The sequence below is a fragment of the Ostrinia nubilalis genome, chromosome Z, assembly GCF_963855985.1.
Source record: "Ostrinia nubilalis chromosome Z, ilOstNubi1.1, whole genome shotgun sequence".
NCBI lineage: Eukaryota > Metazoa > Arthropoda > Insecta > Lepidoptera > Crambidae > Ostrinia > Ostrinia nubilalis.
This window is the reverse complement of record NC_087119.1, coordinates 25,290,244-25,313,559: the sequence shown is the minus strand read 5'-3', so window position 1 is coordinate 25,313,559 and position 23,316 is coordinate 25,290,244. Positions and strand designations below refer to the sequence as shown.

General features: G+C 38.2%; 1 protein-coding gene and 1 non-coding gene across 4 annotated transcripts in view; one reads left to right on the top strand and one right to left on the bottom strand.

The window, feature by feature from the left end:
- LOC135086960 (tyrosine-protein phosphatase non-receptor type 61F-like) overlaps window positions 1–23,316 on the bottom strand; it is a 111,858-nt gene that overhangs the window by 26,883 nt on the left and 61,659 nt on the right. For all 3 annotated transcript variants that reach the window (XM_063981799.1, XM_063981797.1, XM_063981798.1), the window contains exons 3-4: window positions 7,319–7,581; window positions 1,379–1,604 (exon numbers count right to left, since the gene is read on the bottom strand). In XM_063981799.1, coding sequence (XP_063837869.1) covers window positions 1,379–1,604; window positions 7,319–7,581 — 489 coding nt within the window. The remainder of the gene's footprint in view (window positions 1–1,378; window positions 1,605–7,318; window positions 7,582–23,316) is intronic.
- Trnaq-uug (transfer RNA glutamine (anticodon UUG)) lies at window positions 3,262–3,333 on the top strand. Its single transcript has one exon. It is a non-coding gene; the product is annotated as a tRNA-Gln (tRNA).

Below are 23,316 nucleotides of genomic sequence, written 5' to 3'. Positions count from 1 at the left end.
TATACTCGTACTTCAACAAAAGTAAACATACGCTAAGGATTTAGGAGTCCCTTAGGCAGGAGGTGCGAGGAGGTCCTTGCGCCGACTGGCCGTACTTAACTACCAGTGTTTGGGACTTCGGAAGACTGGACTCTGTCCAATTACTCACGATCACGAGGCAGGAGTCCACCAGGCAGAAGGTGCGAGTCCGTGCGCCGACTGGCCGTACTTAACTACCAGTGTTTTCAACTTCGGATGACTGGACCCTGTCCGACTACTCACGATCACGAGGCAGGAGTCCACCAGGCAGAAGGTGCAAGTTCTTGCGCCGACTGGCCGTACTTAACTACCAGTGTTTGGGACTTCGGAAGACTGGACTCTGTCCAATTACTCACGATCACGAGGCAGGAGTCCACCAGGCAGAAGGTTCGAGACCTTGCGCCGACTGGCCGCACTTAACTACCAGTGTTTGAAACTTCGGAAGACTGGACTCTGTCCAATTACTCACGATCATGAGGCAGGAGTCCATCAGGCAGAAGGTGCGAGTCCTTGCGCCGACTGGCCGTGCTTTATCAGGGTTTGGGATTTCGGATGACTGGACCCTGTCCGACTACTCACGATCACGAGGCAGGAGTCCACCAGGCAGAAGGTGCGAGTCCTTGCGACGACTGGCCGTACTTAACTACCAGTGTTTGAAACTTCGGAAGACTGGACTCTGTCCAATTACTCACGATCATGAGGCAGGAGTCCATCAGGCAGAAGGTGCGAGTCCTTGCGCCGACTGGCCGTACTTAATACCAGTGTTTGGGACTTCGGAAGACTGGACCCTGTCTGACTACTCACGATCACGAGGCAGGAGTCCACCAGGCAGAAGGAGTCCTTGCGCCGACTGGCCGTGCTTTATCATGGTATGGGATTTCGGAAGACTGGACTCTGTCCAATTACTCATGATCACGAGTCAGGAGTCCACCAGGCAGAAGGTGCGAGTCCCTGCGCCGACTGGCCGTACTTGACTACCAGTGTTTGGGACTTCGGAAGACTGGACTCTGTCCAATTACTCACGATCACGAGGCAGGAGTCCACCAGGCAGAAGGTGCGAGTCCTTGCGTCAACTGGCCGTGTACTTAACTACCAGTGTTTGGGACTTCGGAAGACTGGACCCTGTCAGACTACTCACGATCACGAGGCAGGAGTCCACCAGGCAGAAGGTTCGAGACCTTGCGCCGACTGGCCGCACTTAACTACCAGTGTTTGAAACTTCGGAAGACTGGACTCTGTCCAATTACTCACGATCACGAGGCAGGAGTCCACCAGGCAGAAGGAGTCCTTGCGCCGACTGGCCATACTTAACTACCAGTGTTTGGGACTTCGGAAGACTGGACTCTGTCCAATTACTCACGATCACGAGGCAGGAGTCCACCAGGCAGAAGGTGCCCGAGCGGCCGATGCCGGCGCTGCAGTGCACCACCGGCGGACCCACGTCGGGCTCGAGCGTCCCGGAGGCGCGCACGGTCTGCAGGAAGTCCAGGAACGCCACGGGCGACGAGGGCACCCCGAAGTCCGGCCAGGTGGTGTAGTGGAACTGGATCACTTCGCGGCTCTCAGAGCTCTCCATGTCCACGATCCTGCGACAAACAAAAAGTTATTTCGACGAATTGAACGCCAAAGTTTGTAAGATATGATTTTGGTAAATACTTCGGTGGGGCATTAAATTCTACTTACGCAAAAACTACCTACCTACTTACTATACATTAAAATAACATACAGGCTGTGATTTACAAAGAGATTATAGTAATAGGGAGACTTTTCATAAGCCCTATAGAACAATTTAATAATACAACTTTATATTATTTATAACTTTTTTGTAAAGGACAAGGCTTTATTTCGCGCACCATTGTCTATTAAGCGTTGTAGTTAACTGTATTTTTCTATGAACGAAGTAAATTATCCATGTGTGCTAATTTTAAACCGCGCGCGGATAAAATAATAAAATATTAAAAAAAAGTTTTCTTTACGTAAATCGATTAATTTATTTATACTGACTCGCTCCTAAAGATTTGGACACTAATTACAAAGTTACCCTGTATAACGCAGACTGAGCCGCGGGAAAAGCTAGTTGTACCTTAAAATAAGACCAGCATTATTTGTATGAAGAGATAAAATAAATTAAATCAATACGTAAGTACTCATCATTCAGCCTTACCAGGCTTCAAAGACAAAATATCTCAAACAAACAAATAAGTAACTTTTCATTCACAATTCTTTGTCGATACACGTGGCGTTTAGAAAAATATTTCTCTCGGAATTACAACTACAAATGTTATTAAATCTAATTTAATTTGGTTTTGATTTAAAATAGGTATCAAATTTAATCTTTGAAGCCGGATCGCATGAAGCTAATATCTTCTGACCTACTTTCAGCATACCTACTAACTCTACAAGCTTTTATTAGAGCAAGGACTAAGTTTCTCTATTATTGATACCGTTTAAAAGAACTAGTCTATCTATAATATAAAAATGAATCGCAAAATGTGTTGGTAAGCGCATAACTCAAAAACGCCTGAACAAATTTTACCAATTCTTTTTTAAAAATGTTCGTTGACGTCCAAGATGGTTTTTACGGCGAGAAAAGTTCGAATAATTTCCGGGAAACCCCTAAAAAACTCGAAAGTTCACCCCTAAGCGGGTCCACGTGTACGAAGTCGCGGGCGGCTGCTAGTTTTAAATAAACTCACCACTTGACTACGGAGGCAAGTTATTAATTAATTGTTGAACTAAGTAAATAAATATTAAAATTGTATAAACGCACGATGAGGTCGTCTGAGTGCCCACCCCAGCGTAATACATTCCAACAAACATTATTGAAAAGTAGCAAAACAAATATTACAAAAAGTCATTATTGAAATAAATTAATATGTTAGGCACTCTCCGATATAATTGAAACTCTATTTATAACTCTCGGTATATGTTGTAATAACATATTATTATACATTATATTACCTATAGGCAAATATAGGGAATGTCGGGGCTAAATAAACATTTCTAGCGAACTGCCAGGTGAAATAATAACGTGATGTGTTCGTCGTTAAATCGATACGCATTATATGAGCAAGCATTAAAACATAACTTAAATATTATAAGTGTATACTCAGAAGATGACATTTATTAGGTGCATTGCATGTAGTTTTCATGTAGCTCTGTGCACCGGGAATATTCTCAAATCATCCCCCGACAGCGAATTCTGGCGGATACAGTACGTGAAATTCCCCGTACTTCCCAAGAGGTCCTATGGTGTAATGGTTAGCACTCTGGACTTTGAATCCAGCGATCCGAGTTCAAATCTCGGTGGGACCTTCCCTTTTTGTTTTTTATTATTTGTAATGCTTTTGTTTTTGTTATTTTGATACAAAAGTACCATTTTTTATGAAGAAACAGAGACGCATCGCGGCGCAGCAGTAAATATTTTAAGACCGTTATTGTCCGTACAATCCCCGTGGATAAAACAATATTACTTTATTTTGATATAAAATTTCATATTTATTAAAATGTCATTAATATACTCGTAATAGAATATCAGCGTTCAATATTTCATAAATTCTTTATGGATGATTGATGATTGTTTTAAGCTAATACGAATATTGCAAAACAATAGTGCACATTGAATAATAATGCAAACAAAACAATTTGATTTAAAGCTTGTTTTTATTAATCTGTCGTTCATGATCTCATCAAACTTGCTAAAATGAAATTTAACGTATTGTTTTTATTTGATTCAGCTGAAATTTCATAAAATAAGTCGCGTTGGATGGAAATGTAATAATATGACATAACATGTAGAGTAGTATTTTACTAAATATTCAGCTACAAAGCGCTTTGCGCATTTTTTTTATAGAATTCACTTTGCACATTAGTCAAGCCTGTAAGATGGAATCTGAGGCTTAAATAGTGTGTGTTTCGTTTGAGAATTAATGATTCTAGTTGCAGAAGATGATGAGCAGAAAAAAGGCAGATAAAGGTTCAAAGGTTGTATTGCGTATATCGAAAAAATTGTGATATGCATAAACTTTAGTATTAGTTTTAAAAAATAGCCAATACGAGCGCCATTGCGAGACGTTATTGTGTTCCGTTTTACGTAGGGTTTAGTTCGGCTTCAATAGTGGTGCTTTAGTAGCCTAAGATTAACCTTTTGAAGATCATCAGTCACGTTTTCCATTCTGTAGTGTCATCTACATCATCATCATCAAATTAAAGGCATCTAATCACGCAGCCCATTGGACTGCCACGCCACTTGTCTTGTCCACTCATTATCTTTTCAACAGCAGGGGCAGAATATGGGCAATTAAGCAGTCTACTTGATGTAACTAAGTAATTTACTAGGGCTTACTGCCTACCTTATGATAAAAATGATGCACACATACTATTAACTGTTCTGCAAGCAGGTACTTACTTACTGCCTACCTCATTATGAAAATGACGCTCGCTTAGAAAGTACCATTATTTTATTGAAATTGATATTTTTTTCATATGTAATTATTAAAAACACATAAGCAATGGCCGTTGTAATAATTTTAACCATTGGTGTTTCAGACGATTTGTAAAAACTTATTGGTATTAGGTAGAATCTAGTCTTGTCAAAATGTTCAATGTAGAAAATAATACCATTGCAAGTTCCTATGCGATGCTGTTATAAAATACAATATCGTTTGTTGCCGCTTCATATTGAATATCAATGCAATTTGCAATTCAGCGTAGTTCTGCAAATATTGGACGAAAGCCACGCGTTGTAATATAATTATTATCGAAACTCAGTAAAGGTGCATTTGCATGTACAATGTACAGGCAGCGCGCATTTGATCCTGCCCTCGAATGTTATGATGGACGCTCGGAACAGCTCAGGGCTGCTGCTGCGATCATGGTGGAGGCTTTGGAGTACTATGTTCTTAAGGAACTAACAGAGAAATGATAGAGTCCTGGAGATTTTGCCTTGACACCCTAAAATTTATTGTCTGAAATAGGGATGATGACTGGGTAATGAAATCGAAATTCTATTTAGTCCCTCAGACAGATAGTAAAAAATTTTTGGACACCTATTTTTTAACTTTTTTCATAATCGAATAATTACAGTATTATATTGAGTTGAAATGTCGCGTGACGTCACTTTTGAGTAAAAAATCTACTTAAGCGTGACGTAACGCGCCATTTCAACTCGATGTAGCACTGAATTATTTAATTATGAACGAAAATAAAAATATGAGTCTAATATTTTCTAATTATCTGTCTGACGGACAAATAATTGAAATTTTGTCATCTAGCCTTTAAACACTGCTGCACTGGTGCGGATGTGGATAAAATGAGGGAACTTAATCGCAAGTTTGTAACTAAATGTGCAAGTGTGCCATTTGGCTGGCGTTGGTGCAGCACGGAGCTTTCCAAATACATACTAAAGAGACACGGTGTTAGAGGAATTAATTGCTTCATGACCAAATACAAGTTTATCCTCGTAACAAACGATGAGCTAAACCTAAACGTAATCACTCTGAGCTTTTTCCAAATGCGTTTTTTAAAAGCATCTCCAGCCTCATCAGCCAGCCCTGGGAGAATGATTGGATGTAACATAACGAAGGCATTGTTTTCTGTCCTACTCGTGCCTCGCAAACCACACAGAGCCTCGTGAATAATTTGCATTTATTTTGCTTTTAATATTGCGACCTTTCAAAAAGCAAATTTGATTTAGTCCGATCCACGTGTAACGGAACGGCGCTATAGTAGATGACAGTTTTATGGGTAAATATACGATTGAACTAGTGGCAGGTTTTGTGACAGTCTTTGCAAGTACATTGTCTTGGCTGAAACGACACTGGCTTACAGTGAAAAATACATTTGAAAATTAAGATGAGTCTATGGTAGCTCAGTCGGTCAAAACAGTTGCCAGGTGAACGAACGAGCGTGAGTAACAACGAGCCCGGCCCTTGAGGCACTCAAGTTTATTAAGTGAAAATGTATGTGTGAGATAACTTATGTAGCTACTTAGCAATGTAAATGTAAAATTAATTAATATTGCATCTTGTTTACCCATACATTGCGTGCCGGGCAGGTGGAGCTTCGGCTATCAGCATTATTCAGCATATTCATAATCTTGTGCTGCAGACTGATGGCTGATAGTCGCTGATACTAATGGATGGTGTTGTTAGACGCACTTATTAAGTGGTCTTCATCAGGCATCTAATCGAATGTTACTGTACACTCATTAGGCAACAAAACCACTGACAATTATACTAAATTCAATCATATCCAGTATGTATCTTAGTATCTAGGATTCACATTATACACAATAATGATCCAATCATCTGAATATCCACACAGCTGGTTGATTAATATCTTAATGCATATTAAGATTAAGATGTCCGAGTGGGTAATACCTACGTATTATGTAAGGACATTTTAGTCGTATACATCATTATTACAGTTCTCTTAAGCTTCTGTAAAATTTAAAATCCCCTTCATAAGATCATGTTACATCTGTCACAGGATTTTGTTTCAGAAATATTGAAGAGAGAGTCATAAATATCAGGTTATTCGCACTTGCCCGGTTTTAGAATTTGACACCAGTTCTGGGCACTGCTGCTTAAAACAACAAAGAGTGCGGTCGAAAGTTTTCTGACTGAAAGCTCGCTTCAGAAACCTTCACGCGGATAACTTTTTCATCGTTTAAATAGACAAAGATGTGCACCAGAGTAAATAGTTAATTAACGAAGACTTAAAAGTTGACCGACTTGTTAAATTCCGTTAATCTTCCGTCGCGTCATCGTAACTTTTATTTGACAGAAGAAAATGCCGCGGTCTAATCGTCCGAAACGTGCGTTATGTACATTTTACGTTTAGCAAAGTTAACTCGTTCAGTAGCAGACAAACAAATAACGAAGTTCGATAACGATTCGAAGACGCATCCCACCAATTTTTGGTCGAAAAAAGCGCGGGCGGGGAGTTTGATGCGAGCAATCCGAGCGTCGTTATTGTAGTGTGCGTGCACTCGCACACTACAATAACGACGTTAGAGTGCACACTCATGGATAATTTAGCGTGTACCGATTACACTCAAACATTAGCGGAAAGATGGTGCGGAACGTCTTCGTGGATGAAACGCTCTATAATGTATAGAAAACACTCGTAAAGTGCAGTGGCGGATTTACAGTTTTGCCGCCCGTTGGCTATTGTGGGGTTGGATCTTTATTTAACTTTTATCTTTTGAAATCGAGTAAGTGTCATCTGAAATCTGCCGCCCCTAGGCCGCGGCCTATACGGCATATTGACAGATCCAGGACTGGTAAAGTGTACTTACTTGAACACCCTGGTCGAGTAGTAGTTGCGGTCGTCCTCGCTGATCTGCTCGACGGTCAGCTTGACGTCCACGAGGGTCATCTTGTGCTGCTCGCCGACGCCCTGCGGCCAGTACCAGTGGCACTTGAGCTCGTTCTTCTCGATCACTTTGTTAAGCATCAGGATGGCGCGCGAGTTCTGCTCCCACACCATGAGCCAGAAATGGCTGACGGTGAACGCCAGCGGGCCTTGCGTCAGGATGTACTTGCGATTGGCGCGCTCCATCTGTGGACGAATGTAGCAGTTAGATTTGCGAGTGGTATACTTATTGTTCGAAGCCCAGTGCACTATGAAACAATGACGTGCATTTGAATGCATTTACAGTAGAATCCCGATTATCCGGATCAATTAAAACCAGGGGTGGTCCGGATAATCGAAAATCCGGATAATCGATTTCAAAGTAAAATCAAACAATAATTAACTTTTTACAATAGAAAGGGTTTTCAATACATCATTTTAGAGTCTAAAAATCTAAATTTTAGACCATTGGTCATCCATTTCTATTAACAATGAACCAAAAAAAAAGACGTCCGTACCATGTTACGGTGGCGCGGCGCCTTCGGTTTTTGGTCCAGATCCTGAATCGGTAATTAGAAACCATGAAGAATGAGTCCGGATAATCGGATATCCGGATAATCGAGATTCTACTGTATCTGTACTGTTAGTTGTATTGGTTTAGCCTAAGCGCAGACCACCGACTTTTAGTTGGCCGATAGTTCCGGCTGTTAATTAGTATGGAGATGTATGAAAGTGCGCACATTACACCGATTTGGTATCGGCGATTCTTCATACAAATTAGAATCGGCCAACTAAAAATCGGTGGTCTGCACCTAGGCTTAGCATTATCTATTTATTTGTATTATATCTGAGGCAGGACTTTCAAATTCGTTTAAATAACATATTACTAGATAAAAGCACATGAGTAAAGAAAAAATCTTATTATGATAAAAAGCGTATTTCTTACGAATTTTTTATTCTATTTATTTAATAGGTACACCAACAAACAAATTTTGTATGAATTAATGAAACATAAAGCTCCGATATAATCAAATGCAGTCCTATATTATAGGATTATCTCCCCCGTAAATTATATCGTACCTACTGAGCTCGTTGTAGGTTAATGCAAGTATATTTGTAATTAATGCGTTGATAATTACATTAATTACTTAATCTCCTTTTGCTTCACGTGTAATTGCACTCCATTGAGAACCAATAACGATTTGGTTTAGTTAACGATTAGGTACTCGTGCTTTGTACAAAACAGGTCTGGATCAAACATATTTCATTTTACGAAAGAATAACACGTTTGATTTAGATTCAAGAATCAAGTTTCAAAATGTGCATATTATTTTCATGTTTATTTTTTGATTTTCTATGTAAAGATGGGTTACACTAGGAAAAAATATTAAAGGCTAGGTTAAGACTTGTAGAGACATATAGAGTCTCTCAGTTCTAGAGTTTATTTTTTAAAAGAATATTAGCCCGGTTAGCCCCTCGTACTTAGCTAAATGTGCTTGTTTCACGAGAGGGCTCACCACAATAGTCGAGCGGCGCGGCGGGGTTCGAAGTTTCGAACCCGCGTTCCCCGGATCACGAGTCGGCCAGTCCGACCCATCCACCGTTCGGCTATCGTGGCTTTATTACATGTAAAGACTAGCGGCCGCTCGCGACTTATCGTACGCGTGGATGCCGTTTTACCCCCTTAGGGGTGGAGTTTCGTAAAATCCTTTCTTAGCGGATGCCTACACGTCATAACATCTACCTGCATGCCAAATTTCAGCCCGATCCGTCCAGTGGTTTGGGCTGTGCGTTGATAGATCACTATGTCAGTCAGTCCTTGAGTTTTTGTATATTTAGATGAATACAGGTGCGTGTACCTGCGGTGGCGGCACCAGCACCTTCAGTGTGCAGTGCCTTTATTAAACTAGTGATTGAAAGGCCCAACATCCATTAATTTCAAGGTCAGCCTTTTCACACTATCGTGGGGTTGCCATTATTCGGTCGGCAATATTCGATCAACGTAAGACGAGATCAGTCCGGTTCGGTGGTTCGCTATTACTCAGGGTTGCCACTATATAAAAATCGTGCTAGTATGTGATTCGGAGAGCACGTTAAGTTGGCCTATTTGGGCAAAGTCAGACATCAACGGTAGTTTATAATTGGGTATGACGTCAGTTGTTAAGAAGAATACGAATATAATTTTAAACACCAAAATTAATGACCACCTGGCCTATCTGGTTTCAGTACTGCTAAATATATTAAAGGCACATAATATAACTTCTAACTAAAGTGATTAAGTTATCTATGAAGTACTAGAATAGACTGTCTATTAGTGTAGGTATAGCGTTGAGCAAAAAGCTCAAGGATATTTATTTATCATGCTCACCAATTTTCAACAGGCAAAAGTGAGTGCATCCACTTTTAGTACCCGTAAAATGATTTGGTAGCATACGCTAGCTGAAAGCTTTACAGCTTCACCGGACAGAGTGGCGAGTGGCGAACATACTCGAGTCACTCACGAGGCGTGATAGGGCAGCATGTAGATCGGTTTGTTTCATAATCTGGTTAGAGGTACTTAGACTTTATATTTTTATGATGAGATGATGACTATCTGATACAAACACTTGAATAACTTTAGAAAATATACATATTTATAAAAGTAAAAGAATTATCCTCCAACTCCTAAGCAGTAAGGAGTTTTACCTTCTGTCATCAGCTCATCAATATGAGATGATGATTTCCAGGAACAATAACTTTAAAAAAAAATGAAAAACGATAATACGTTAGGCACGTATTATTGACGGTATAATTTGAGGGTTGCCCTCGATTTCCCTAGGATCCCATCATCAGATCCTGATTTGGTGACAATGGGACCACCTCAGAAGTGTACCCTATCGAACAAAAAAGAATTTTGAAAATCGGTCTAATCGGAGTAATCGGTGAACATACATATGAAAAAAAAAAGATACAGTCGAACATAGAACCTCCTCCTTTTTTGAAGTCGGTTAAAAATAGAAGCCACGGATGGCAACCATGAGAGTGATTTAAATTCGTTTCATTTCCTTAAGGAAACAATGGCCGGGCAATACCTATCTATTGGCGGAAACTTGCACTGACGTGATACGAAGCTTGTGGTTCAAAAGGCTATTTCTCAAAGATATTTCATTTTATTTAATCTGAAAACTATATACTTTAGCTAAGTTGGATAAAGGTTGTGGTATATAAACTCATGTACTTTTTGTATACCTAATAAATAAATATACTTGTAGATAAAACACTAAAGAAAAAATAGTATCAATATGTAAATCGTTTACAATTGAAGGGGATTACACTGAACATTTACAAAACCAAGCTAGCGGAGTGCGAATTTCGCGTGAAATTGTTGTACATTTTCAGATAGCAACTATGTGGAGCTTTCGACCTGGCTGCACAGCTTTGGGCTTTATCTGTCTCAAAATCAATAAATATTGTAATGTGGGGACCGGGAGTTGTCAATGAAAGTAGTTTATACTGTACGATGCGAGTATATTGTGTCTCAGTTTACGCAGCAACACCAAATATAAAGCCTTACACATACTACAATATCCTTGGACATTTTACACTTCGCTTCTAGTCCCAAACTAAGCAAAGCTTGTACTATGGGCACTAGACAACGAATATAAACATACTTAAATACTTTTTTTTGTAAATACATACTTATTATACGTAACACCAGGCCTGTTCATCTTCGCGAGTTTGCATCGAAAACAAAACACGCGCGACTACCCCTCCTGAGATACCAAATCGACAGGACAATCACGAGCGAGTATTGACGCACGCACGTATTCTTCACCCATTTGCATTGTAAAGACAATAAACGGTGGTGCAATTAATACTCTGCAGTATTTTTTAACTGCCTGAATAATATTAGAAACACAAAATATAATTCATGCTTATTCATGTATTTCCTCCGCCATTTTTCGCAGTTTGGCACCTCACGTCACACATCATTTTACCGAAGTCAGCCCTATGTCTTCGGCGCAGTACCGATCACTGACGTTTGTCAACAAAATGGTGCTCGACTCTTGAGACAAGCTAAATTACACCATATTGTTAACGACATTGAGCATACATTTTTTTAAATACCTTCGCGAAGAAAATCTTCTGTACGAAGTACTTATTACACTGGTCAACAAAAAATCTAAATGAAAATGGTGCCGAGATTCTGTTGATAGTTTATTATTAGGTGTGTATTAGTTATAATAAAAATATTTTTCTTTTTTTTTTCCTACGTGTAGTTTTGGATCTACCCGCAGTTTTAAAATTTAGCTTTAATCGGTACTTTGGTTGCACAGTTTGTAGTGTTCTCGGTACATTTTTATAAATGCATTTATTTTAATATCATGTCTACATTGCCAAGAAGTTGTCTCAATAATCAATATGTATTTCTGTTACATTGGTGGTGTGTGCACAGTTAAAAAGTTCAAAAATTCAGGCAAATTTTATTAAAAGTGCTTATTTTTCTTACTTTAAGTCGGAAATTGTGGTTGCATTCAAGCCGTGGATACCCAAAATTGTTTTTATAATCTTCTGTGAACATTTAAAGCAATGTTACAATGGTCAAAGAAGCCGTAACATGAAGTTCAGAGTGGAGAAAGTGAGGAAAGAACAAAAAAAGTCCTAGTTTGAGCATAATTTTTTTTTTAAATTAATTTATTAAGTAATTTTTAACGGTCCATAAATAACAATATTAATCAAAGATACTGATTTCTTAAGTTCGATGGACTATTTGGAACGATTTGCATAGATTTTGTTAATTGAAATTACAATTATTTTTTTCGGAAATCACTAGTCCAGTAACTACTCTGAAATTGTGAGACATGCCTTAAAAACTCAGGATGTCATAATTTTTATCAAAGAGCACTACCTCCACAGTCATCTTGACCAATTCCCAGAGAATCTTGGGTCACTATAGCATGCTATAGCTAAGAATAGGGAGAGCGATGCTATCAAGACCTAAAAACCATTGGAAGAGAGGTACCAAGGCAGATGGGATCGGTATATGATGGCTGATTACTGCTAGAGGATGTAACGTGATAGTTCCATTACACCTCATTCACAAAAGTCGTGGAAAATAAAGTTTTTAAGCATTTCAAAATATTATAAACGCTGATTTTGGTGAAATTTTGTATTTTTCTATACACGTCAAAATCTAGAAAACCACACGTAGGAAATCAACAAATTTGCTACTAAAGCAACCAGCATAAGGTCCTCAATCAAAAAATATATACAGTTCCTTGGCACCAAAACCACTGTTGACCAGTGTTATTATTCTGTGGTAACACCCAGACCCGTCACAGAAATTAAATTTCATCATTTCAATTTCTGCTCGGCCGGGAATCGAACCCGGGACCTCTCAGCATAGTAGTCCGTTCAGAACACTACACCAAACGGTCGACAAAATAAAAGGTGATCACCAACTACAACTACCCCAAAAATTTGTCTGGGATATGGATCTCGTTAGCGCAAACCTGTCTGGGTACAAAAAGGTAGCACCGGTGGGGCGAGTTCAGAAAACGAACGCAACTTGGGTGAATTGGTTCTAGTCGGACTAGCTCGTCCCGCGGACACAAATATGCATACAGCACGTCAGACGAATATTTTTAAATTTGTCACCGCCCTTATTTCGCGAGAAATGGGAACGATTTTGCAGTGCAACTGTTTCACATAATCTCTGAAGTGTATATTCAATAAAGCAGGTTTAGTGATCAAAGCGCAGAGTCACAAAACACGTCAAGAATTAATATGAAGATTATATTGAGAATAATCCCCCAAATCGCATTCATGCAGATAACAGTGAACGGCTTGTATTTTTATGCAAAGACTGTCTGGACTGAAACGACGACTTTGTGAGTATACCCCGTGAGAACTAACATCTCTAAGATAAACCCACGCGTACCGACAAAACATGATTTTATAAGTAGCTCGATCTTTTTGTGTAGTAGTACCAGTAATGAAAACGTATGTGAAGCGATCGCAGCAATGTGTTAAAGAACTGCAAAAGAGTGTTTTGAGTGCCGTTTTCAGTATATCCACTGACCACTCTTGCTCCCTCAGTTTCCCGGATTTGAATATGGACACCCTAACTATACAGGGTGGAAACGATAAGTGATCTCATTCGATTATTTCTAAACTTTACAAGATATCGAAAAACTGGTTACTAATCCTGAAAGTGCTTCACAAGCTCTATCCAACGGTACCAATATTAGGTTACAGAATTAACTGGATCTATCCAAAAATTTAATGTTTTCAGCCTCCATACTAAATGTATGGCAGCCAAACAATAATAGAAGTATAGCCTGACCAGGAACATAAAAACCCTCGCCATGTTGCGCAAATCTAATGGTACTAATTTCTTTTAATGGCAACAATAACTAAAAACTTCATTGACATGTCACCTTGCATGTCAGTCTATTGCTGTCAAAGTGTAAACAAACTTTATTTTAAATGTGCGCAATTGATTTTGTGAATGAAATTGCTAAAATCTTTTTATAGTCGTGAAAGAAAAGTGGTTCACAATGTGTTAAAGTATTTGTCGAAGAGAAATACCAAGGGTTCGGACAATATTTTCATTGAATAATTTTTCCGACAAGGGTGTCAAATTGACTGACATGTTTATCGTATAGTACAGTCCACTATGAAAATTAGCTGTGGTTTGTTTCAACTACCTATTTTAAAGTTTTTTGTCACTTTCTAAGTGTTGAATTTTATGGAATTGGGAAAGAAGTACCGAGTTTGAAGCGTTCATGAGCAGACATTGCAGTTGAATATTCAAGTTCTGAATTTGATTATCGATGAATAATAAAATAAATCCTACTAGCTCGATTGATGGTTTCATTTAATTTATTTAAACCAGGTTACCTATAATAATATTTGTTCGTTAATTTATGAAAATATCAAATTAGCCCGTAATCCTGAATCCTGATACATAAAGTTAGCCTATTAATTTAACACAGGTACGACTGTACTCAGTGTTGCACTATCAAATGCAATTGACGCGCCTCTATGCCAGGGTTTTTATGTTCCTGGTCAGGCTATAATAATATTTTTTATTAAATAATAAACACTTAAAATGAATTCGTAAATTGCATTTTGATATAAAATTATTCGTGGAAAACATTGGTTTTAGGCTTTACTTGCTATAATGATAACAAGACATGAGTGCCATGACTGTGGCTGTACTAAATGTATGGAAGCTGGAAACATTGAATTTTCGAATGGATCCAGTTTATTTTGTAACCTATTATTGGTAACGTTGGATAGAGCTCGTAAAGCACTTTCAGGATCAGTAACCAGTTTTTGAATATCTTGCATAGTTTTTAATATTTTGTGGTTTTTCTAAATGTATGGAAGCTATAAACATTGAATTTTTGGTTAGATCCAGTTTATTCTGTAACCTATTATTGGTACCGTTTGAAAGAGCTTGTGAAGCACTTTCAGAATCAGTAATCAGTTTTTCGATATCTTGTATAGTTTAAAAATAATCGAGTGAGATCACTTAACGTTTCCACCCTGTATAAATATGCAAAGGCCTCTTACAGAAGCTCGGCGGGCCGGAGGTTAAGTAAGACTGACTTGAATAGTATAGCACTTCTCTTGACTTATGATAATTTTTTAGTTTAAAGTAGCACTCTTGTTAAGCTGAATGTATGAGTAAATAAAGATCTCAGCAAACATTTGAAAGCAGCAACCCTGAGAAAGGATGCAGCGGTGTCAGTGTCAAATAACACGTCTAAATAACAGAAGGAGCATGCAGGAGCATCATATACAGTCGATTAGACTGTGTGACTCACAGAGGCAAAACGACTAAGTTTATTCTTATTCAAATCATCGTAAAAAGAACACAATAATGATAACCACGTCAAGGATTTGGGAGGAATTTTCTGAACTAAGAGACAACAATAAAAAACATATTTTGAGGCTTTAAGTTTTGTCAGTAAACTTTAAAACATGGTGGCAATATGCCACACTTGAAAGGATTAATTAATGACATTATTACAGCCCTGAAAGAATGTAGTGTTTTTTTTTTCAGCGAAAGAGCATCTTTTGTGATTTTTTCACCCACACTCTCGCACAGCTTGGCAGCACACACGACTGGCAAACAATTTATTTCGGCAATTTTAAAGAAAAATGTACGAATTAAATTACAAAAACATAAATACAGTGAAGAAAACAGAATGAAAGTTGATTTATAATGAACGAGACTTAATATTTTAAACAAAAAATTCCTCGCTTTCACATTTAAGAAATAGGTATTAAATATCATAAATTTTTATAATGAATACTTACATAGTTTTGTAACATTGTGATTGAGTAATATCAATATAAAAGCTAAGTCCAGACCAGTGGCAAAATGCCATTTCTCATTTGTGGGCTCATGCGATGAACAAGTTAAGGGCCTGTTCACCTTACGACGAGAAAGTCCTTGATAACTATTAGGACTTTCTGTCAAATAAAGTAGAACTTTTGGATTCACAGGATGCATAAGTATTGCGGTTGATTCGTTCGTTCGATTCAGCCGAAAGACGTCCACTCCTGGACAAAGGCCTCCCCCAAGCATTTCCACAAAGACCGGTCCTGCGTCGCTCGCATCCAGGTACCTCCCGCGACCTTCACCAGATCGTCGGTCCACCTAGTGGGAGGCCTGCCCACACTACGTCTTCCGGCTCGTGGTCGCCACTCAAGAACTTCCTGCCCTGTGGTTGATTATGACACCGGAAACCAACAAACTTAATTTTTAGATAGCTTTATATGTCTTAAAGCCAGTGTTGCTACTTCCTACTAATATTATGAATGCGAAAGTTTGGATGTCTGGATGTTTGTTACTCTTTCGCGCAAAAACTACTGAACGGATTTTGGTGAAACTTTACAGTATTATTGTTCATAACCCAGAATAACATATAGGCTATAATTTATGACGATCTGTGACAAAATAAATTTCGCGGGTGAAGCCGCGGGCAAAAGCTAGTTACTCTATAAAATCACAAGCTGAACTATTCACCTTTTGTACAAATTAAACAATACACATTCACGAATTGGAAATGTAGATTCAATTTCCATGATTTCAATAAAATGTGTGACCTAACCGAATTTTTTACTTTTTACTCAGTTGCGATTTTGCAAAATTTCCGCGAATGTCCTCAATAGGCCGTTGTGTTGAAATTTTACATAAAATATTTTCTTTTGGGAAAAAAGAAACCACTCAAATTGTTCTAAAAGATAATCATTTCGGTCTTTTTAGTCGGTTTCCGTAAAAAATTCTTTGTTTTTCGTGAGTTTGAAGGAAAATATTATATTTTTAAACAATAAATTAAAATCAAGTTGATTTACAATTGATCTATTAGCAGGTGAACAGACTTCGTGATCTTTCAAGGGTTCCGTTCTGAAGCTTTGTACGATTCCTAAAGTCAGTAAGTACCTAACTTTCGACAGGGTGTTGCCCTAAAGGTAGCCTAAATGCATTTGGATTTTTTTAAACGATTGCATTTCGTATTTTTCATTCTTATGAATAAGTCACATCAACTTTTTCTATTCCCATCGGCGCCCCCTGGCGGGCGCCAAGCGCGGTTTGTGGGAGCAGTCGGACGCGATAGCCGCCTACTGTGTCAATTGAGATGATCGATTTGACCTTTGCAAAAGTAATTAATTAAAGAACGTCAATCGCTGCGGCAAATGTATTGAAAGATCTAGAGTAACTTTTTAATTTTTATTTAAAGAAAGAAAGTTTGTTTGGCACCAAATTACTCATTAAACTACAATTAAAATTAAAACAAAATCTGAAACATTTAATAATAAAAATAAAAAGATGTTAGCACCAAATTCCTTTGTAAAATGATAATAAATGAAAAAAAAAAAATACTACGCTTAGTAAACGTCACTGCGTTTACACTTACCATCAAAGAATGTAATCTTTATAACTTCATCATTAAATTAATATTCTTTAGCCTAATATAAGTAGGCCCCGAAAAAAAGACATACTTTACGTATCTTCCAAGTTCCACCCTACCCCACCGTTGTTAGATCCAGGGTATCGATGAAGCAAGAGATCCAAGAAAATGTTCAACTGGACTGGATTTCGGATTCCACAAAATATGAATGTAAGAGAAAACAAACAATAAGTAGATAATTACGATTATTATTATTGTACTTTTCTTTGTTTACTAGTATTTTTCCTGGAAAAAACTATTGCTATCATTGCGTTGATATTGAAGGTGAATCGGGACGTCCCGTCACCCGTGCAAAACGGGACACTTGGCAACGAAGCCCGCGCAAAGGAGCCGACTTGCTTGCAATGACTTGGCCACGAACCGCGAACTCTCAACTAGGACCGACTTAGTTCAATACTAACTATGTAGGTACCATGAGTTTCGGGTTGTAGGTTACGATTTATGCAAATGCTTTCAAAGGCAAGGCAATATTTGTCTAGGGTAACTAACAAACTAAACAGAGGAAATAAGTCAATCATCTTCATTAACTTGTTCCACGATTTGTGAACTAATTAGATATACCAAGCTACGATCTTAGACCTATAAATTAATGATATAACTGAAGTAGGGTTGCCATCTAGATTTAAGTTCCAAAAATTTTAAAATTACTTTTCCCCCTTTATACATGCCATCAAGCGGTCGCATATAAGATCTCGTAGGTATATCTCGATTCGCGGGCTTCTTATGTCAAAAAGCTGGACCTAAGTCACGGTCCTAAGTTGTGCGAGTATTAGGCGGTTATCACACTGCTCCGCACTCCGCCGCGGAGCGCGGGGCGACAGATTTAATCATTGTATGCAAGTACCTCAGTTTGTAAAGAAAACACGCGCGGCACTTCACACTGACAACGCGTCCGCGCGCGTGATTTTTTATATGAAAATCGCGGGGGAGTGTGATAACCGCCTTACAGAATGAATCTCAAAACTCGACTCGCCATTGTCTTGGAGAGTTTCATAATTAGACCAATGACAGAATCTATGACTGAGAGATTTGTGCGTTGTTAATACGGACCCGGTCCCGGGTTCGATTCCCGGCCGGGCAGAAATTGAAATGATGAGTTAATTTCTGTGACGGGTCTGGGTGTTACAATGTATAATATGTATGTAATTAAAAAGTATATAATATGTAGTATATCCGTTAAGCTAGCACCCATAATACAAGCATATTAATTGCTTACTTTGGGGTTAGATAGCGCTGTGTGAAATTGTCCAAAGATATAAAAATTACATGCAGAAATTCTGCACGGGAAGCAGTTAAGACTGCGGCGGTCAAGGAGTCCTCAGCAGTTAATAGATTCATATCTGGTGCTATTAACGCGATGATCCAAACTCTCTGCTAGTTTGAAACAATTTAATCCATTTTGGAATGAGCGCTGCTTGCTGAGATACAGAATTATTATCTAGGATTAGTTGCAGACGTACAGTAGGTACAGCGCATTAAGACATTTTGTTGCAAAATCGCACTTATTGAAAGTAGAAGATGGCAGTGTTCCGAAAGAACAAATTCGGACATTGATAGTGCAGGAAACATTTCAGCAACTTCATCTATGAATGAATAGACATGACTTTCAGTTTTAATTAAGAAAGTTGAATATTACACTTCATCATCATCTCAGTCATAGGATATCCACTGCTGAGCATAGGACTCCCCAATGCTTTCCATGTTACTCAGTTGGTAGCGGCCTGCGTCCAGCGTTTCCTGCTACCTTTAAGATGTCGTCGGTCCACCTTGTGGGTGGACGTCCCACGCTGCGTATTCCGGTACGCGACCTCCACTCCAGAACCTTGTTGCCCCATCGGGCGTCAGTTCTGCATACTATGTGCCCTGTCCATTGCCACTTCAGCTTGCTAATCCGTCGGGCTATGTCAGTGACTTTAGTTCGTTTATGAATTACGAATGTTACAAAAGTAAATGAAATATTTATTAACAGTTCGAAATAGTAGGTACAAGATTTCATTAAAACTTTTAAATATACCAAATATTTAAAAGTTTTAATTAACGACATATTAAAATCTTTGGTAGCTAGAGTCATATTTGTTATGGATCCGTAACATAATAATTAACTTTTTTTAAAAATAAAACCGACTTCAAATGCGTGAACACAAAAAAAACTAAAAAATAAAAATATTGCGTATAAAAAAGTTCATCCCCAATTTTCCACCCTTGGGGGTGAAATATTTTCTTCAAATTCGCATGAAACCACCCTTTTGATAATACCTATTCAACAAAAAAATAATCGTTCAAATTGATTTATAATCGGCGGAGATATTGCGTATAAAAAAGTTCATCCCCAATTTTCCACCCTTGGGGGTTGTTTTTTCTATTATTAAATTTAAATGGGACCACCCTTGAGGTATTACCTATACGCCGAAAAAAGATTTGTTCAAATCGGTTCATAATTGGCGGAGTTATCGCGTAACAAACATAAAAAAAAAAAAAACATACGGGTCGAATTGAGAACCTCCTCCTTTTTTGAAGTCGGTTGAAAAGAACATAGGCCTAGAATACTATAACGATACACATAAAGTTTAATGTCCACTGTCGACCAGATGGGGAATTCACACAGTGACGTCATAATGTGTACCTAAGTAATCGGCAGCAAATCACAAAAAACAATGTATCGTAGGTACGAGTTACAAAACAGTAGAAAGAAAGAAACATTTATTACGATGAACATCACCTAGTTGAGGACAAAGAAGGTGACAGAAATAGCACATAAAACAATACAAAGAAATAAAAAGTGAACTGAGCAGTGCCACTCTGTCGCAACAGCGATGCCCATCGCAATGGGACATGAAAATTAAAAAAGCTAAGTACTGATTGCAAAACATACTTGCCACGGCGGCGGCTGAAAGAAAACAGTATACCTACCTACTCAAGTGGCGGCCATTTTCATTTAATGATAATTTTATTTGATTGTCTATGCATATTCACTCAGCATATGCATTTAATGTCTAACAAAATACCTTTATTTATAGATCTAGTCCAGTTAAATATGGATATGAAGATTACAATTGAATAAACTGAAGGCACACTACCAACTCCAATAACATGGGATTAACACCTGCAAATGTAAATATTTAACGCAAACTTCATTTTAACGGTGAACGACTGTCAAAAGCTTTCATTGGCCCATTAACAGAGGAAGTAATAACTGTGTATTTGACCAGAAGTAAAAAGGGTGTCAATTGTTGTTGTTTCGATGAAGCCTTTTTGAAAACCTTTGTGCCGGAAGTAGTTAAACATTGAGTGTTTTCATTGAGCGCTGCTTGACTATTTAAAATGGACGCGATGTTCGAAAAATACTTTGCTTTCTGTGGAAAATGTTACAAAGTAAGTAAAAACCATTTATTGTCATTCCGATTTATGGGCTTTTGATTGTTCAGGCTTGAAAGATTAAAGTATGGACGTATTTGATATTGTTTCGAATCTATGATATCGAGTTGTGTCCGAATCGGCGATAGATTATGAACTGAACACTAAGGCTGAGTTGCATCACCTAACTTTGACCGTAACTATAACGATAAATCGGTGTTTTTTGTATGGAGTTTGATAGATTTTTGACGTCTGTCAAAGTTAAAGTAAGGTGGTGCAACCCAGCCTAACGCGCGTATTCACAAACGATGCTTGCTTAAGTGACGCAGCAAATCGAACGCACAGCGTAGGATATAATGTTGGTGAATTATGAAGTTTGGGTCATGGTGGCTTTGGGAGCTACCCTAAAAAAAACTGTCTGGCAAGGAAACGGTATCAACTGGTATGGCAAATTCTGATGGTATATCAAGACATTTCGCATGCCGAGTGACAAATCTAACCTGAACCTGAAAATCCTGAAATCGAGACTGAGCAAACGAGACTTAGGTTTCCGTGACAAATTGATCCATTTTAAGTAATTAAAGTGAACATTCTAAAAGTATTTCTAATTCCAAAAAGGGCTGAGGAGCATAATGAATGTCAATAACCATTATAGTTCCAAAATACTGGATTGTCCTGTCGATGACATTGACAGTGGGGCGCCACCGTCAATACCGGATCGCTGGTTCAGATTTTTGCCATGTTGGAAACCATATAGTTGAACGATGGTAGCGCCCCCCTGTCATTGAGTTTGGTGGGACAGTTCAGCGTGGGTCATCTATAGCTAGCACGGCCTAGATACATTTACAAAGCAGTGACACTTTATTTCGGGTTTGATCCTATATTCAGAAATAGTTTTTCAGTTTACTGTGTGAAAAAAGAGAGCAGGATTAACGGAGAACATCATTTCAAGCTGAAAGTAATTTTTACGTGCGATTTCGGCGGCTTGGTGTAGTGGTTCGAAACGGACTACTATTCCGGAGGTTGCGGGTTCGATTCCCGCACAGTACAAACATTTGTGTGCATGAACATATTTGTTTGTATTGGACTGGGTGTTTTCTATGTATAATATGTATCTATTTACAAAAAAAAAGTATTTAAGTATGTTTATATCCGTTGTCTAGTACCCATAGTACAAGCTTTGCTTAGTTTGGGACTAGAAGCGCAGTGTAAAATGACCAAGGATATTTATTTATTTCGTAACAATGTGCGATGTTAAAAATATGCTGTGTGTATTCAAATAATTGAATTATACAGGTCCAATATAATTAATTATTTCGTCGAATGAAATTGACTGTTAAGCTGCTTACACCCCCCCGTAGGGCACGAGAGTTTTTGGCCAAAAGCCACTGTTGCACTGTTGACTGAAAAGCTTTTAAATGATATTAAAGCTCAACGGTAGAGATTATAGATTTAATTTGAAAGCTTTTACATAGAGCCATTTCGAACCGAGCAATCCTCATCCAATAATGTGTTTGTCAATTCATATTTTAAGCCTTCGGTGACCGCGATACACATACATTTATAGACTAAGAGCTGGTATTTATAAGAGCTAAAAGTTTGTTAGTTTATGCTCCCAATATACGAATAGGTTACAATTTGGCAAGTACCCACAAAAGATTGTCTGGCATGGAGTTGGAACTGTTAAACCTGTTTGGTTGATGAGGAAACAACCTCTAATCATTGCTTTTATAAAACGACGTAGGTCTGGCGTACCTACACTAGCTTGTAGTCTATTACAGATGTTGGAGTGAGAGGATCTTTTTACGTCTGCTATAACATTAAAATTTGAGTTGTGATTTATCGAAAACGATTTTTTGACAATATGGCAACTGCAATGCAACCCGAACACAATAAAAATCTACAAGTTCTTAAATTACTAAACCAAAACTTTTTACTATGCTTGGTGACTTATATGGTTGTCTTATGATATTTCTTAATGGTTAAGTCTCTTACAATGATGGTATACTCGTAAATAATATGTAAACACACGGCGAATACGTGCTTTAATGATAGTTCATTAACATCTAAAATTAGCAGCATTACAGGTGAATCGCGCGATATTTCACGGATAGTGTGGACAAAAGAAAATGAAAACCATATCAAGGCGTCTAGAAAGTTTAAAATAACTTCGCAAAGATAACAATCTGAGTTGATCAACTTACTTTATTCTCTGCAAGTAGGTGGAGAAGTCAATATGCAGACTGCAGAGGAAATTAAAGGACTTTTGTGCACAAACGGCGGGACAAAATCGAGCCTTTGACGACATACGCAATGCTCGTAGTTGCTTGAGTTATTGTCGTACCAATAATGATAGTCTAGTCGATGGGGGGTTCAACCCATCACAAAATGATACCTATTGGACGTTTACCTACTTACTAAGGGGTCATATGTATGTATGGTAAGTACATACCATCAACTGTATAATATGGTAGGACGGAGATGGCATCCTTCAGCAGATGAGCTTGACAGTGAGCACGCATTTAACTTGATTAAAAATAAAGAGAAATATTGGTTACACTCCTACATCGCAGAATTTTTAGTTTGCGTATCAAAATTGATCAAACATTGATTAGGTAGG